The 16,667-nt window shown below is 56.7% G+C and overlaps 2 protein-coding genes across 3 annotated transcripts; one reads left to right on the top strand and one right to left on the bottom strand.

The window, feature by feature from the left end:
- The first annotated feature begins 303 nt into the window (after positions 1-303).
- Positions 304-4,541, top strand: LOC128902125 (gastrin-releasing peptide-like). Its single transcript, XM_054184537.1, has 3 exons — positions 304-454; positions 1,559-1,809; positions 4,488-4,541. The coding sequence occupies exons 1-3, from the start codon at positions 304-306 to the stop codon at positions 4,539-4,541; spliced, it is 456 nt and encodes a 151-aa protein (XP_054040512.1).
- Positions 4,542-12,877: 8,336 nt separating this feature from the next.
- Positions 12,878-14,816, bottom strand: LOC128902035 (retinal homeobox protein Rx2). 2 transcript variants are annotated; one of them, XM_054184358.1, is made up of 3 exons: positions 14,514-14,816; positions 14,220-14,447; positions 12,878-13,537 (listed from the first exon to the last, which is right to left on the bottom strand). In XM_054184358.1, exons 1-3 carry the CDS (start codon positions 14,814-14,816, stop codon positions 13,085-13,087), a joined length of 984 nt encoding a protein of 327 aa, XP_054040333.1. In that variant the 3' UTR covers positions 12,878-13,084. The 2 variants fall into 2 exon arrangements, with proteins under 2 accessions (XP_054040333.1, XP_054040334.1); XM_054184359.1 differs by having other exon boundaries at positions 14,220-14,449; positions 14,540-14,816.
- Between the last annotated feature and the right edge of the window lie 1,851 nt (positions 14,817-16,667).

Here is a 16,667-nt window from a genome sequence, read left to right as displayed (position 1 = left end):
CAGGCTGGACGGGGCTTGGAGCAACCTGGTCTAGGGCAGCCCGACGCCTCGGAGGGCTGAGCCCCGGGGTCACCACCCCCCCGCCGGGAGAGAGGAGGCGGGCGGGGGGAGGAGGGCTACCGGTAGCCACCCACGGGGGGGCCGGGGGCGGCCGCATCCCCGTCCCCGTGAGGAGGCGTCAGGCGCCGGAGCTCCGCTCTCTCCCGGTCCCGGCTCCGTATAAATGGGGGGGCGGCAGCGGGCAGCGCTTCGCCCAGACGGAGCCGGAGGGGCGGCACCGGCGGCGGTACCGGCAGCGGTAGGATGGGCGGAGGCGGTGGCCCCCGGCGTCCCGGAGCTTTGCCGCTGCTGGCGCTGGCGCTGCTGGCGGCTCAGGGCGGCGCGGCCCCGCTGCAGCCCGGCGGGTCCCCCGGGCTCACCAAGATCTACCCCCGCGGTAGCCACTGGGCTGTGGGTAAGTCGCCGTCCCGGCCGCGGATGGACGCTCCGCCGCCGCTCCGGTCACTCCCCCGCGCTTCGACCGGTCCCGGCAGCGCCTCGCCCCGACGGCTCTCCGTGCCCCCGGGGACAGTCCGGGGACAGGGAAGGGTTGCGACTTTTCCCCGCCGTCGCCGCGCCGGGCTGCCGGCGGAGCTGCCTGCCGGTCCCGGTCGCCCTGCCGGTCCTGGTCGCCTCCGATGCTGGTCGCCCCGCCGGTGCCGTTCATCTCCCGGTGCCGGTCTCCCCGCCGGTCCCGGTCGCCTCCCGCTGCCGGTCTCCCCGCCGGTGCCGCTTGGCTCCGCGCCGCGGGTCCCGTCCCTCCGTGCGCCCCGGAGCCGCCGCAGCGCGTCCCTGACGGTCGTCCCCGGCACCGGCCGGCGGTGGCGGGGCGCTCCCCGGGGACCGGCAGCGCCGGGGCGACCGCTTTCCCCGCTCCCCTTGGCGTGTTTTTTCGGCGGTCGCTTCCTACCGCGACCTCCCGTCAGCGATGCAGGAACCCGAACCCAAGGCCGACGGCCGCCCGGGGGGATGCAGTCAGCATCTCGGGGCGCCCTGGGGCGCTCAGATGGACGGAGGAGGCTCCTCCGGTGCTGCCTCTCTCCTTCCCCTTCCCGGAAGCCTCCGTTGCAGCCTAAATCCGGCTATGATTTCGTTCTGGTGACCATAAGACACGGTATATCCCAAGTGGCTCCAGTTTAGCCCCTCGAAAGGCGCTGGAACACAGGCTGGCACTACGGCTCCCGCATCCCGTGTCAAGGCAAGGAAAGTCTAAAACCTACCGCTTCTCATTCCATTTCTTATTCCAGCAAATCCTAATAGGTGCCTCCCCTGGCAAAACGCTCGGTTATCTCTGTCCTGTTCTCAGCAGCATTTTCTCTGACAATGTAGAGTCAGAGGAAATTAATTGTGTGTGACACTGTGACAAAATCTCTGGTCCCAGCTGCGCTCCCAGTTCGGCATCATCCAACCCCTTCCCTTCTCTCCATAGTGTCAGTCAATAACAACTTCCAGCTGCTGTCAAACAACCAAATCTGTACCTGCTTTGGTTAACTTCATGCTACCGCCATTGTTCTTACAGGACACTTAATGGGGAAAAAGAGCACTGGAGATTTTCCTTATGTTTATGAAGAAGAAAACAAGACCCCGCTTTCAGCATTACCTGAAAATATCAAGCAGCTGGAAGACTACCTGCAGTGGGAAGAAATCTCAAAATATTTGCTACGGCTGCTGGAAGGGAATGAAAATAAAAGTGCTCACTTTTTAAAAGGGGGGCTTCCCTGGTATACCAGGAACACATGGGAGACAGATGACAATAGCAGCTGGAAAGATGTAAGTAAGATAAAACCTGTAAAAATACCTCCATATATTCAAATTTTGTTTTACAGTAACATACCAGCTTCCTCTAATTTGTGAATTGTCCAGAAAAGTAGCAAAAATGCATCTTGCGCATTCAGTGAAGTAAGACTCTGCTCTTGATTACAGATTGTCACTCACAGACGGTACTTTTTATGAATTAATTTGGTACCGGGCAAAAGCTCAGCAAGGGTTAAGCAGGTTTTAGTGTCTGCATTCCCTCCAAGTGGCTCAGTGGTTCCACTCTTCTCTTTCCCAGCACTTCACGCTCAGATGAGCGCGTTGGGCACCCAGTTCTGTGTAAACCCAGGAGAAACAAGCCGGTGTGAAAAGCAGGTGTGAGTCCCGGGGGCGGGAAGAAGGCAAATTGTGTATAAAGCCACACCGTGATGACTGTCACCCTCGGTGGCCGTTCTGGCTGTCATTTCCTTGCCTGGCCTGTGAGGTTGCCCGCCAGCGGACAGAGCGGCCGGTCGGAGAGTTTCTCCTGTTCCCAGCTGGGTCTTTGCCTCACACAAGCCTTTCCCCCGCAGCGGGTGGTGCTGGCCACTGCTGTGGTCCTTTGTGGGCTTGCAAAACGAGCCTGTGGCTACCGATGCACTATAATGTGTGCCTAGGATCCACCTCTTCTTTCCTTGGGGTAGCGTACCTATCAGCACTGTGTCACAAGGTAACAACAGATTCGCCCCGACTCTTTCGGAAAATCCCATGAAATGCACTGGGAAGGGTATCAGTGAGCTTTTACAGAAAGCAATCAGGGTCTAAATGACGTAATGTAAATTGCAGAATTTACTAGAAAACTTTCCTTATAATGCACCAAGTGCAGTAATATTGATGGAGCTGCAGAATTCTTTTGGGTGGCATTGAAATAGAATAAAAAGGTTAATACACCCCCTTAAAGACATTAACGGGAAGATTTTTTTTCTTCCTATATTTTACTGCAGTACGGTGTAATTAATGTTCCCGGGCTAACTTCAGCCCAGTATTCCTCCTGAAATCCTGGTGCAGTGAAGTCAGTGCATGCTTTGGTTTTGACTTGAATTACCCGTTAAATTAAGCCATGATTTAAGTCTCTTACACCACTGATATGAACGCCGCCCGGGGGTTTCTTTCTGGCGATGGCTTTACGACAGTGTTGCTTATAATAACTGTGATTAATACTACCTAAAAAGAAAACTATTTATCTCATCTTCGGCTCTGCAGTGTGCAGCTTTGTAATCAAATCAGATGAACAAATTCCATTATGCCGTGGAAAGAGGGAAATATTTTGACTTCTAAAAGTATCTGGTAATAAATAGTACTCACGAAGGCTGAAAGTTGCCTCCAGTAAGTTGAATCATATCCATATGCGTGTACTTTTACCCTAAATTAATATCCACATTTTTGTGGTCAGACATTGAATATACACATGGAATGGTGAGGTTATTGCCTTAAATGTATGGATTTCTGCAATGATTGATAAAAAAATTGTGTCTTTCATGTGACCAAGATATATGACAACTTGCAGAACCTCATTTTATCACAGAACCTTTGATTCCCAGCAGTTAGCAGTTATTTTGCCTACATCTTGAAGTAAAACATAAGCGTGAAAGTAATATGTGACCTTTCCTGCTGTTGGACCCAGATACGCGGTTATCTGCAGCCCAGATAAGATACGACGCTTTGCTTTTCCTTTGGCTTCAGCGAGTAAAAACCCAGCACCTGAAAGTTACGCTGTGTTTCTTTTTGAGATCTGCCTTCGGGTGGAGAGGACCTGAAGATGGAAGGGAATGTGCTTTGTGGGTTTTGAGGCCTGTGACCGTTTCCTAAACATTTAAAGAATGATAATCGTTATTTTTAATAAAGGATGCCTTGTTTATTTATAAAGGTGGAATCCTGGTATATATATATGAAATTCAGTCATACACGTGCGCAGTGATACAAGAGCATCAATGACCTTTAATTTAAAATTTGAATTTTAAATCCCCAAAGATAAAGGCTGCGGAAGTAAATAGGGCTGGATACGCACTTCAGGTAACTCGGTTCAAGGTCTTGCTTATTAACTCAGATTCACCCAGTGCATTATTCACCATGAATGCTCACGCTGTGCTGTACGTTTCTTCTCAAGAATAAGAAAATTCTTTCTGAAAGTCACCCGGAGTAGGGAAAGTGCCGCAGCTCACAAATAGCCAAAACAGCCAAAGCCGTGAGCAGAATAGTTCTGGGAATCAGGCTTAGGGTGGTGCACTTGAGTTATTTTCCTCTGTTTTCGGTTAACAACAGGCAAATGAAGGTCTTGCCTGCTCTTTATTCCGTGACTAAATTACAATTAAAGTAGTTAAGGGTCAGAAAGGAAATCTCTCCTGCAAGTTGGCCTAAGTGTAAAAGTAAGTTGGAAAATAAGCTTTAAATTGGTTCTATGACTTGGCTTTTTAACACTAATGAGCCACTATATAAATGAGATGGCAGCCAGAATTATTTGGGAGAATGACTTTCCTCGTCCTTTGGCAGCTGGTTGTTACGCTAACCAAGACAAATGAGGTCTGTTTTGGAAAGGTTATTAGGAATGTGTTTGTTATGTGAATACACAGAGGAGATATACATTAGGATTATTAACTTAGTGAATTACTTTTTTCAGGACCGGAGTATAAATAATATTTTTCTCTTTTTATCAGATGATGGACTATCTGCTTCAAGTTGTGAATGCGAAAGAGAGCACTCCAAGCTGAAAGAAGGTCTCTAAATCTTGAAGAAATTGAATACTTTCTGTAAGAGACTATTTCACAAGCACTTGATTGTATCAGATAATCAACAAGGTCTCTTTTCTGTAAACAAGATTTCCCTTGTGTAAAATATCTAAATACACATATTCTTGTATGTTTCAGCAATGACTAAACTCTTTACTTCATTTTCAAGGTTGCATTTTTCTCACTTGAATGGCTTTGATATATATAATTGTCATGGAAGGGTCTTCCAATTAATTATATGACTTACCTATCTAATCAGTTCATCTTAGTTCAAAACTACATGACATTTCAACATTCGCAATAAATAGTACCAGTAAAAAGGCTGTGTTTATACTTTTATTTGAGTCAATAAAATGGAAATTGGCTGTGCCACAGCTAATAACAAAGAAAACACAGAATGATTAATTTTCCACTGAAGCTCTTCTCTTTCTTGAATCGCTCCCCGGTCCGTAGTGTTTTTTCAGCAGAGGCAAGCTGCCGCTGCCCTCCCGAGGTGTCAGTGGGACAAGGACGGGGCAGGTGATGCCCTTCCACCGGCAGGCAGCCTGGAGACCCCTGAGAGATGCTCTGCCTCTGAGCGATGTGCCCGCACCACACTCCTGACCGCATGTGAGCAGGTCCGGTACCCATTGTGTGGCCACACGGGACCACAGGAAGAATGTTGCCTCCCAGGAGAACGAGCTGGCGACATCTTTTATGGGGCACAGCGCACTGAGCAGTGCTTCTTGCTCACCTGTAGTTCTCTGGCCTGGGCAGCCACACCATCAGCGGCCATGACAGGAGAGATGGTGCTGCCACCCTTCCTCCAAGGAGAGCACCGGCAGACCAGACGGTGAGGATGAGATGCACAGCTCAACACGGAGCAGGAGAAGCAGGCCTGGGTAAGGAGGTGACACTGCTCAGCACTGGGGGGGCCACCCCTGCAGTGCTGCGTCCAGTTCTGAGCATCCCAGTACAAGAGGGACATGGACAAACTGGAGAGAGGTCAACAAAGGGCCACAAAAGATGATGATGGGGCTTGGAGCATCTCTTCTCTGAGGAGGGGCTGCAGCTGTTCAGCCTGGAGTAGAGAAGCTCAGGGGTGTCACCAAAGGGTATAAACACCTGGCGGGAGGGCACAGAGAAGGGAGGGCCAGGCTCGTTCCAGCGATACCCGGTGACAGGCCGGAGGCAACGGGCACCTCTGAGCATCAGGAGACACTTTTTCACTGAGGGGGCGACTTTAGCCCTGGCACAGGTCGCCCAGAGAGGTGGTGGAGCCTCCATCCTTGGAGACAGTCAAAAGCCATCTGGACGTGGTTCTGGGCAACTGCTCGTAGGTGACCCTGCTTGACCAGGGGGTCGGACAAGGTGACCTCCAGAGGTCCCTGCGGACCTCAGCCAATCTCTGAAGCGGAGGCGAATTAGTCAAATGCACGTTTTTGCACAAACAACCGCGCTGGTGCAAACCCTCTGCCCGACGCAGGGGCCACCGCGGAGGCTCCGTCCGGCTGCGGACCCCGCGGAGCCGGGGGGGCCCCGGGGCAGAGCCGGCGCCGGCCGCCTCCAGCAGGGGGCGCCCTAGGACCGCGGAAGGGCGACCCGCGCCGGGGCGGGGGGGCGGGCGACCCGCAGGGTGCGTCCTGGCCCCGGGGCGGGGGTCCCGGGGGGTCCCGGTGGCCGCGGCCGCGGGGGGAGCCGGGGGCCGGGCCGGTCGCCCCGGGGAAGCGGCCGGGGACCCAGGCGGGGGTGTGGGCGCTGGGGGTGCGCCGGGAGCGCCCCCCCCCGCACCGGGCACGGCGGGGTTCACACTTCGCCGCGCGGGTGTTTCTTGCCCGCACCGGGGGCGCTGCACGTCTTCTCAGGCAAAAGTGCGGAGAAAAAGGCACCGGAGTGCCCATGGCAATTAGTAGTGCTAGTAGTCAATTAGACCTCTAGTGATTACCGGCATGCTTCCTTTGAGACACTCTGAGTTCCAGGGTAAATCAGATTTCTCTCAACATCCCAACCTATGCCAGCCAAAAGGAATACCCAGTGTACTTAATTGCTGTCCCAGGATTTTTATAACTTAAAAAATGCTTATCTTTTTCAATTTTGCCTTTCTCTTTTTGTCCCTGTTTGCCACCTTGCCTGAAGACAATGCGAAGTTTTGCCAGGAGTTAGGATTAGCACTTCAGAACCTCCCCCAGCCCTGCTCATGTGGTGTGCCTGTCTTTCCTCCCCTCTCCCCAAGGCCCTCTTCCCTCTTGGAGGAAGGACCTGCGACAAAGGCCGTGTGAGAAAGCTCCCATGCAATCTGGGTTCTGCCATCAAGTGGTTTAACTTTGGCTCAGTGCAGGGCCCAACAGGGACGGCAGTGCCAGAAGGAGACAGAAAGGCAATGGACAGGGGGAATCCCCAGAAGAGCAGGAGAAGCAGGAGGCAGCTGTTCCTGGGGCAGGGTGGGGGGCAGGCTCTCGGTTTCCCATCGCGGTATAAATTACCCACGTTACACAAACTGCAGCGGCTCAGCCGGTGCCACATTCCCTCAGGGATACTGGGCCACCCCCGGAAAGCTTTGCTCGCACATTTGAATCCACTTTCCCTTTCCCGACCTTGGCAGCCATGAAGGTGGAGTGGAGGGGGGAGCTGAGCAAAACGAGAGGGACGGCACAAAAGGTGTCTCAGAGGCTGGCTTTGGTCTTCCTGCGGCCAAAGTCACTGCAGTGAATCCGTACGTGTGTTGTACAGCCAAGAAATAAAAAGAGAAGCAGCCCGGCCCAGAAGCCAAAGCACTACCCAAAGACTCGGGAGATCTTCGTACAGCCTGCGGGCGGGATGCCGAGCACCGGCACTGCTGCTGTGAGCAGCCTCGGACCCAGCTATGGCACCGAAAGCCGAGGGGGTCTCTTGCAGAGCCTGTCGTATGCGCCAGGCACGTGTGGGTGGCTCAGGCTACCTGAAGGGGTCTCCAATGGCTGTAGGGGCACGAGGCGACGCAGTTAGGCCATCCCCGTCTGAGCTGGGGTGAACCATGTTTCTCCGTGCCTCAGTTTCTCCGCATGTAAAACAGGGGCCCCCCCTCTTACCCCACAGAGGCAGCATCAATCAACTGCAAGGGTATTTCGTAGGCGGTTACGGGGAAGGGACGGGGACATGGGGAAGGGACGGGGAAGCAGCATGTTTGTGACCAATTCATCATAGACTAGCCACGCGAGCCACCCTGTCTGGGAGTCGCACTGCAGCCAGTGGAGGCATTTGAGCGAGAACAAGCTGCTGGCGAGCCTGAGGAGACCTTTGTTTAAAAGCATTGCTTCAAGCTAGCATCCCCTCCATGACGCTCCGATTCGCCCAGGGGCCCGTCGTTTGCTCCCTGCGCCTGCCTCTGCCAAGATGGAGTCGAAGGAGGGACATCGGACCTGCCTGCCCTGCTCAGCGGCGGGACGCCATCCTCCCTTTGCCTCAACACCCCCTTCTGGATCTGTGGCCAAAGCTTCGGCTCTTACCTCTTCTTGCCTCCGTCCAAATTTCTCCTGCCTCCATATAGACTGTCTCCGGAGTGCCTTGCCTAGCTGACTTTGGCTGCATTTCTACACAGAACCAAACGTTTCAGAGCTGATTTCGCAGTTCTTAGTGGGGCAGAAATGTCATATGACAGAGGGGTGGCTGCCAAATGTCAGCCAGTTTTCACATCACGCCCTGGCGGAACACAGAGATGCTCAGAGAGAGGAGACACAATATTCATTCCACCGGGAAAAGACCGTGATGTTATCGGAGTGACCAGTGTCCTGCTCTAACCAGCTTTTCATGCTGATCGCTTTTGTTTGTTTTATTCCGCCATTTTCGGCTACGATAGGATTTTGTAGATAGGTACTCTGTGGTGGGCAAGCTACTGAAGGAAGTTGCTGAAGTCCCACGGTTTATAACCCACGGCATCAGTGACACGGGAAGATGCTGATTGCATGAAAGAAAGAACCTGAGTGTCCAGCCCAAAACCCCTGTAGCTGAAGGGAAGCACCTCAAATTAATGCCCATTGGAGTTGGACCTCGTAGTATGCCCCAACATTCTGAAACGAAGAAAGATGTAGCCAGGAGCTTTGAACAGATACTTGAGATTTTTCAACAGTAAGTAGTTAAATGTTCTTACTCGAAATCCCTGTCAGATGTAGCTGAGGCAGATGGAAAGGAGATCCTTCAACCTTCCATCTCGCCTGCAGACATCGACACATCCTCCACAGAGGAAGGGAACAGCGCTGCCCTCAGCCCCAACACCTCCTACAGACATTGAACTGTGACCCGGCTCTGCGTGTTTTCGCCTTGCGGGGGCCAAGACCCAGCGTTTGTGGAGCGAACACGGCGTCCGTCCCACGTCTCCAGCGGGGACGGCAGCTTCTCCCAGCCCCGTCCGGCAGGGACCGGGGTTCAGCCCTGGACACGGAGCTGGTCCTGCTCCACTGGAAAGCAAGTGAGCCAAACTCCATGCCAAAACACTTCTTGGCTTAAGTAGGTCACGTGTCTTTGGTAGTTCTCTTGAACACTGACAGGATTTTGAACAGGGGTGGGAAGGAAGACAGATTAGAAGACACTTTCTGCCGAGAAATCGTGCCATTGAGACCAAGTTTCGTGATGGCACTTTCCTCATAATTATTAATTCAGAGATCTTCAAAGCTCTTTATAGCGATTGCCTTTTCTCCTGCATAGCTCATGTTTTTTTCAACGTTTTCAACATTTTTTTTATGTTTTGTGCAAAACTTCACACTTCTGTACGTTACGCCTGGGATTTCTGGGCTGGGCCAAGACAGCCAGGCCTAACGGGAAGGCTTCTCACGAAAAACAGCCCACCTCTCTGCATTTCACATCTTAATGGGAAATCACCCAGGATTAACCCCATTTGCCAGTGAAGCCATCGCTACAGGTGAAGCAGATGCAGAGACGGGGATTTGATTTTACTTTTCCAGAACTTTGAAGCAAATGCAAAGTGGACAGTTTAAGGGCTTGCATAGTATAAAGAAATGTTTATCCATCCATCTTCTCCCCAGTTAAAAAAACCAGGAAGCTCAGACCAGTCATGTGGGATTTACCTGGGAATGAACTAAAATAAAACACAGTTAAGTTCAGCCTGTTCAGCCAGTGAAAGGCAACAGGGAGGGAAAGGGGAAAGAGCTCCTCAGCGTCAGGCGGCGGGAGAGCCCAGCTGGACCGGTGGCAGACCCACCAGCGAGGTTTGCCCTCCATCCCGAGCCGGTTGCCCTGTGTCGGGAGGGGAGGAGTGGGAGCCCCAGGAGCAGGGCTCTGTGCCCACGGGAGGGCAGCGAGGGTTCCTCGCCAGGTAGCCATCCCTCCTGGCCATCTCTCCAGCGTCTCCTGGGGCAGCCCTTGCCCGCTGCCCCGTGGTCAGGACACTGAGCAAAGACCAAATTACTCCTGGAAAAACTCTAAGAAGCATTTACAGCCTCACGAACCCTACACACTTCCAGGAGCAGCCACTACCCCTCACAAACCCTGTCCTGCACCTCCACCTCTCCCAGAGGTGGCATCCCATTTTCTGGCATTTCCCCAGCATTCACCGTCTGTGCTTGTCTCATTGCAAAGGAGTACATTTCTTAATATTTCCGCTGGCAGTCTTTTATCGGTATTATTTTTCCTTAGAACTCCAGATGTTGCAAAGAAGTCAAATATAGACACTAAAAATACTGTCTTGCTAATACAGTTTAAGCAAAAGAAGAAATAGATCATTCAGAAAAGGCCAGGCTAATAGCCTTAGCAAAGTTAGAGTAAAGAAGTGGTTAAGGATCTAGATGATTTAATCCAGTTTTAAGAAAAGGTTTTACAGTGAGCAATTAGATGCTGTTTAAGGAATTAATCACTAATGGGTCATTAACTCTGACTGCTATTGTACAGTTAACAAGCCGAGGCAGGATTATTAGACTCAGCACCCAATTAAGAAGGAGAAGATATTTACAACAAAATGAACAAATGAGCTTTTAAAATGGAATGGGACAATTTGAAAGAAAGTGTAGGAACAGAGAAAACCGGACTGGGTACAAGAAAGGTATGAGTTTGCATATGCTTCTGTCCCTTTATTTGTTTGAAAAATATTTACCTGGCTGTGCCCACTTAATGTTTAGCTGGTTAAAATATTTATTTTTAGCAGTAAACTCATAGCTTTCCTTCAAGGACATGACTGCGCACAGTTTATCGATTACAGGGTTCACATGTTCAACATATAACAAAAGATCGGCTTAAATGTATGTCAATAAAACACGGCTTGACATAATCTTTCGGTTTTTGCTCACAGGTGTCGGATCAGGAGCTTAATATAAGTGAAGGGGCGTCTTCAGCTGCTCTTTCTGCCGTCCTGTCACTGTGCTGCTGTCACTGTTAGTCTCTGACTGCCTCAAGTAACCGAGCGTCAGTGCTGGTCACGCGCTCACCAAAAACTCGGGGGGGGGAGCTTTCCAGTGGCTTTGGATACAGAAGAACTGGAGGCAACAGGGAGGAAGGGCAGCAGCGTCGAAGCGTGGGAGAGCACCACCGAAATCCCGAGGGGCTGCACGTTACTCATGAGCAATAAGCACAGGTAAGAGCTTCCCGGCAGCAGCTGAATGTGCTCACAGGCAGGAGAGTGTTCCGCATCAGGACCGCAGCCAAGCCATAGCAAGTGGGATTGCTCCTGCCACCGCCAAGGACGAGTGTGCGGAGCCTCCGCAGTCCCCCATGGACATAGCCCCAGGTGGGCAGGCACTTCCCAACCACACCAAGAGACGCCGGGGGAGATGCACCTTCTTGCAAGCCCAGCATCCTCAGTCGTGCAAACACGGCTCACCTGTGAAAGGACCGCTGGAGTAACACATAAAAACCGAAGCAATACAGTTTTTGTTCTCTTTCCCACCAGAAGTTTACTTAGGTCTCCTTACTGGAAGTTAGCAACACATTTCCCTGGTCCCCACAGCGGTAGCACTCTCTGCTCCTGACCGCACGGCGTTTCTTTGCCCGGGAAGCAGAGCTGCGTGCTGGGGAGCTGGGCTCCGTCGCGGACACGCACGGAGCAGCACAGGTGGGTCCGGAGCCCAGCGGGAGGGTCTGGCCCCAGCAGGGCTACATCCCCCCTGGCTCAGCAGGGACCACTTGCTGGGGGTCCCTGCAGCCCCTGGCCCTGCGCAGCTCGGAGAAGGGAAGCCCAGGGGCCCGGGCACAGCGTGTGCTGCTGTCCAGAGGCAGGTCGGATCTGCAGGGAGGCCGGGGGGAGAGGAAAGGGCGTTTCAAAATAGAGGGATTCCTATTATTATCCTTGAAAGAAGCTCTGCAGACAATAGGTGGGGGCTGCTGTGGACAAGGCTGTGAAGGGATGTTTAGAAACTGCTGTCTAAGGTTAAAAAGCTCTCTGAAGTGAAGCTGAACAAAGCTGACATACTTGTTTCTGACAGGACTCTTAAAAGATACGCACAGATTGTGAAAATATAATTAGATGCCAGCCTTTGTCTGGCCACAACGAGTGGGAAATGGTGAAAGGAGAGGTCTCCCAGTCTGCATTGAATCATCCCCAGGACACAATGAGGGCGCTTGTGCATCCTTCTCTCTTCCCTAATGAGAAACGTTAATTGCCACAACCTCCAGAGTGTGTAGAGCACCCCGTGCCCAGCGGAGGAGAAGGGGTGTTTCATTACAGCTTCTCAGCCCCATTACAGGCAGTAACGGAGATAATGGAAAATAAAGATGCTGCAGTTTTAGTTTCGGCAGCCTGGCGATGGGCATGGGGGGGGGCGAGCAGGGCCCAGCGCCGTGCCAGCCTCGGGGGGCTGCTCCCAGCAGGACGCAGCCAGCAGGACCCCCCGACAGCTCCAGACACCCAGCACCCCGACAGCTACCGCCCCTGCCCCCCGCGGCACCTCCAGGTCCCCTCTCCGAGGGGGCAGCAAGGGGACGGCACTGACGCCGGCCCACTGGGGCAGGGGTGGGCAAAGCCCGTCCCAACCTGAGGCGGCCCAGACTCCAGCCCCCGCTTTCCGAGCGAGGACCCTCCCGCCATGGGGCTGCACCCCCAGAGCCCACAGCCAGCTCGGGCAGGGTCCCACTGCTGGGGCGGTGGGAGGAGGGACACAGCCAGGCCTGTCCCACCCCTCTGGCTGCAGGGTCCGGTCCCCGCGGCCCACCTGGGTGCAGAGACACGCTGCACAGCCCTGATTCACGCAGGTGGTGCCACTTCATGGCGCAAAAGCAGAAAACCCTCCCCAGGCAACGCAAGCCGCGGTTCCCAGCCACCTCACACAGCGCTTCGCCCTACTGCAGCTTTTATTGCAACTATGGCGTCCAGCCAAGGAGGGAGCGCAAAGGAGACTGTTTTCCTAAGCTATGATCAGGGCCCTAACTCTGCAGGGCATGTGGAAAAGGGAATTAAAAGGACGGCAAAATACAAAGCAAGTCAAGGCATTGGGGAAAGGCTGGTGCAAGGGACAGCACTGCCGTGCCCAGCCATCCAGGGGAGACGGAGCAGGGCAAGGGTGTCCCTTGGTCGTCCCAGGATTGGCCTTTCCCTGCAGGATTCTCCCAGGTGCTGCGGAGGGAGTTCAGATTGTCTGCCAGGGTTTTCCAATGGACTGGATGTGCTCCTTGGCTTTCATCCGCAAGGCGGCAATGCTGGTGTTGCGCGGGTCTGCCTCGTCCAAGGGGAACTTGTCCACAAAGGTGGCCCCGCACTGGTAAGGTGGCGGTGGTCCCATGGCACCCAGGGGCTGCAGCGCGTGGGTCACTGCCGGAGAGTTCAGGAATGGCGGTGGCGTGTAGCTGCTGGGCAGGCTCTGCGGCGAGGCCACGAAGCCGGGCAGGCTCTGCAGGGCCGTGCCGCTGGGCACTGGCGGGCTCAGCCACGTCTCCAGGGGCAGGTTGCTGCTGAGAGGACCCATGGGTGTTCCCTGCGGCGAGCGGTTGAAGGAGAGGATGGGTGAGTCCTGCAGCTTCATGGAGGTCACCTCCAGCTTCTCCTGCCGCCTCCACTTGGCCCGTCTGTTCTGAAACCACACCTGTAAGCACAGCCGCGTTAGGGCAGCACAGGGGTGCCATGCCGGCTCTGCCACGGCCACAACGGGGCACACAAAACGGAGCCACTGACACGATGGAGCCACAGACGTGGCGTGCCCGGCTGGGCTGGGGCAGGAACGGGATCAGCCGGGCTTGGTAGCCCCGGGCTCGGCAGCCCCGGGCTCGGGTGGGAGCAGTGCCGGGGAAAAGCAGCGCGGGGAGCGCCCGGCGGCGGGGCCAGCCCGCCCGGATCCCCCGCCCGGCTGCTGGCCATCCGCTAGCCACCCGCTGGCCGACCGCTAGCCACCGCCCCGGCGCACAGCGGCCTCGGTAGCCCCGCGCCGGGACACGCCAGGCAACGGGCAGCGGCGCGACCCCGCGGCTGCCGGACGGAAAACGGCCCCGGGCTCCGCGGTGTCCCGCCGGCCGGGCCGGGCCGGGCCGGGCCGGGGCCGTAGGGCCGGCGGCAGCTGCAGGGACGCCCGGCGGTGGCCGTGGGGCCGCTCAGGCGGTGCCGGGCTGGGTTCACGGGGCTCCGGCCACCGGGATGGCGGGTGCACGCCGGGCCGGGGGCTCCCGGCGCCGGGAAGCGGAGCTGCGCCCTGCCGGGGCGGGCTGCGTGCGGCGCTGGCGGCGGCGGCGGGGCGGCCGGAGCGCGGCCCGGGGCGGCGGGTCGGGCGTTACCTGGACGCGGACCTCGGGCAGGTTGACCTTCATGGCCAGCTCCTCCCGGCTGTAGACGTCGGGGTAGTGGGACTTCTCGAAGGCGCGCTCCAGCTCGTGGAGCTGGTAGGTGGTGAAGGTGGTGCGGTTCCGCCGGTGCTTCTTCTTGGGCTGCTCCTCCTCCGACGGCTTCCCTTCGCCGCCGCTGCCGGCGGGCAGCTCGGGGCTGGCGCTGCCGGGGCAGTAGGGCTCTGGGCGGGGGAGACGGGCGGTCACCGGGGGGGCGGTCTCCCCGCGGGGCTCGCCCGGGGGCGCGGAGGGGAGCCCCCCGCCCCGCTCACCTTGGAAGCGCTCGGCGCGGCCCGGGGGCTCTGTCGGCGGCGGCTCCCCGGGCCCCTTGGGCAGGCAGAGCCGGGCCCCCCGCCTCTCCGCCTCCTTGGCGCTGCCGGCGCTGCCGTCGGGCGGGAAGGGGCCCAGCAGCCCGTCCTCCTTGGTGAAGCCCAGGATGGCCTCGATGCTGTGCAGCCTCGACGGGTTCCCCCCGGGGCTCCGCGCCGCCGGAGCGGACAGCGAGAAGGCGCCCTCGGCCATGGCGAGCGGGGCGGCGGGCGGGTGCATGGGGCGGCCGGCCCGGGGCCCCGCCGCGGCGCTGCGGTCCCGCCCGGCCCCGGGGCGGCTCTGGCGAGCTGGCCTCCTCGGGGCGGGGGAGGAGTGCCGGGGGGCGGCGGGCCAGGGGGAAGGCGAGGCCCCCGCGCCGCTCCGGCATGGCGGGGGAGGCAGGGCATCCCCCGGGCCCCGCCGGCAGCGCCCGCCGCCCCCCCCGCCCGCCGCCCCCCGCCCCGCCCCGCCGGCCCCGGCCCCAGACGGCGCCGGGCGATGCCATCCGGGGCCCCCGGGGCGGGGCGGGCCGGGGGCCGGGCCGGGCGCCCCGCCGAGCTCCGCCGCCGCCGCCGCAGCCCCGGGGCTGCGCTGCCCGGGCCGGGCGCCGTCGGGAATCTGCCGGTTCGCCGGGCGCGGGGGGACGCAGCCGGGACAGGGGCTCCGCGGAGGGGCTGGGGAGGGCCCGGAGCCCCGGGGGGAGGCTGGGGCCGGGGGGCAGCGGGTGCCCCGGCGCTGCGCTGCCGGCCCTCGGAGTCTCTCGGCAGCTCTCTGGCTCGGCGGCTCCAGGCGACGTCCGGCCCCGGCGCTTTTTGAGTGCGACGGTTCCACCGGTGGCCTCCCTAAAGGTGAAGGGCAGGAGGACGCCGTGGCAGCGCTTCGTGTGTGCGCGCAGGGTGAAGGGCACTGGGGGCAGAAGCGGATGCTCCGGTCCCCCGCCGGGACCCCTGCCCGGCGCCTGCCGCCTGCAGAGCCAGGTGTAGAGACCGAGGGAAGGAGCGGGCTGTGGGGAGGATGGGCTCTGGAGACACCTGAAGGAGGTGGGCTCGGCCTTTCAGCCTTCACAAGTCTGGGGAAAGCGCAAGGCAATATTTCTGAGGGAATTTTCCAGTGTAATCGGTATAGGACAGACCCCGTGAGAAGAGCTGGTTCTGTGACCCTGTCCCCTGCGGTGGGAGTGTGGCTGGGAGGCTGCAGGGCAGGGCATGGCTTCATGGGACACCTGCCCAATGCTCCTGGAGGTAAGGCAGAGCGCCACATCCCACACCTTACTTTGTGCGTGGCTTGGTGGAGGACGGGGACTCAGCACAGTTCTGACCAGGCAACAGCATCGTGTCTCCTGCCTCTAGTATCCTCCTTCCTGCATCAATATGTTCCCTGCTTTTCTCTTTCTGCCACTTTATCACTTTTTATGCTAGCACTTGCCAGTTCCTCTGAGGCACCAGCCGTCTTTTGTCCCAGCTGGTTTAAGTGACAAACACAGTGACATCCAGAGTGGTTCTCAGCCTGCACTTAGCTTTGAAGGATCTTCCATTTCAGGCCTGAGGAAAGTCTGTGTGAATGAAGAACACCACTGGTGCTGCTGCTTCTTCCATATATGTTAGCTAGTCTAATAAAAGGTGTGACCTCTCTCAACAAATCTTCATTTTTGCTTCCCCTCCTGCCCCAACAAGATGCATTTTGTGTAGATTTTTCCAAAGGAATCGCTTCAAAACAAAGATTGGCAGTGCTTGCCTCTGCCGGTGCCCACACCCTTCTAAGGTTTATGGTCTGATGTCCCAAACTTAATTCCTTTTAGAAGTGCTCAGCTCGGCTTTTCCTACTTCAGGTGAGGTTTGCCTTCACTAGCTGCTTGGGGGGGGGGGGTGTGGGGAGTGGGGGGATGGCGAGGGGTGGGAGGTTGGGGCCGAAAGAACTCAGCCATCCGTTGCCAAAGAGGGAAGAGGCCAACAGAAGAGACAAGAGAAGGTTAGTGTGGCTTTTGTGCGCAATATGAAAAGCAAGTCAATACCATTGTAGGGGCATTGGAGGGTACTCAAAGCAATCAGCCAGGGGCCATTGTGTCCCTTTAATCTACATGTGTATTTCCCA

The sequence above is a fragment of the Rissa tridactyla genome, chromosome W (genome assembly GCF_028500815.1).
Source record: "Rissa tridactyla isolate bRisTri1 chromosome W, bRisTri1.patW.cur.20221130, whole genome shotgun sequence".
In the NCBI taxonomy this organism is placed as follows: domain Eukaryota; kingdom Metazoa; phylum Chordata; class Aves; order Charadriiformes; family Laridae; genus Rissa; species Rissa tridactyla.
Note: the sequence above shows the minus strand (reverse complement) of the source record. Positions and strands in the feature narration are given on the sequence as shown.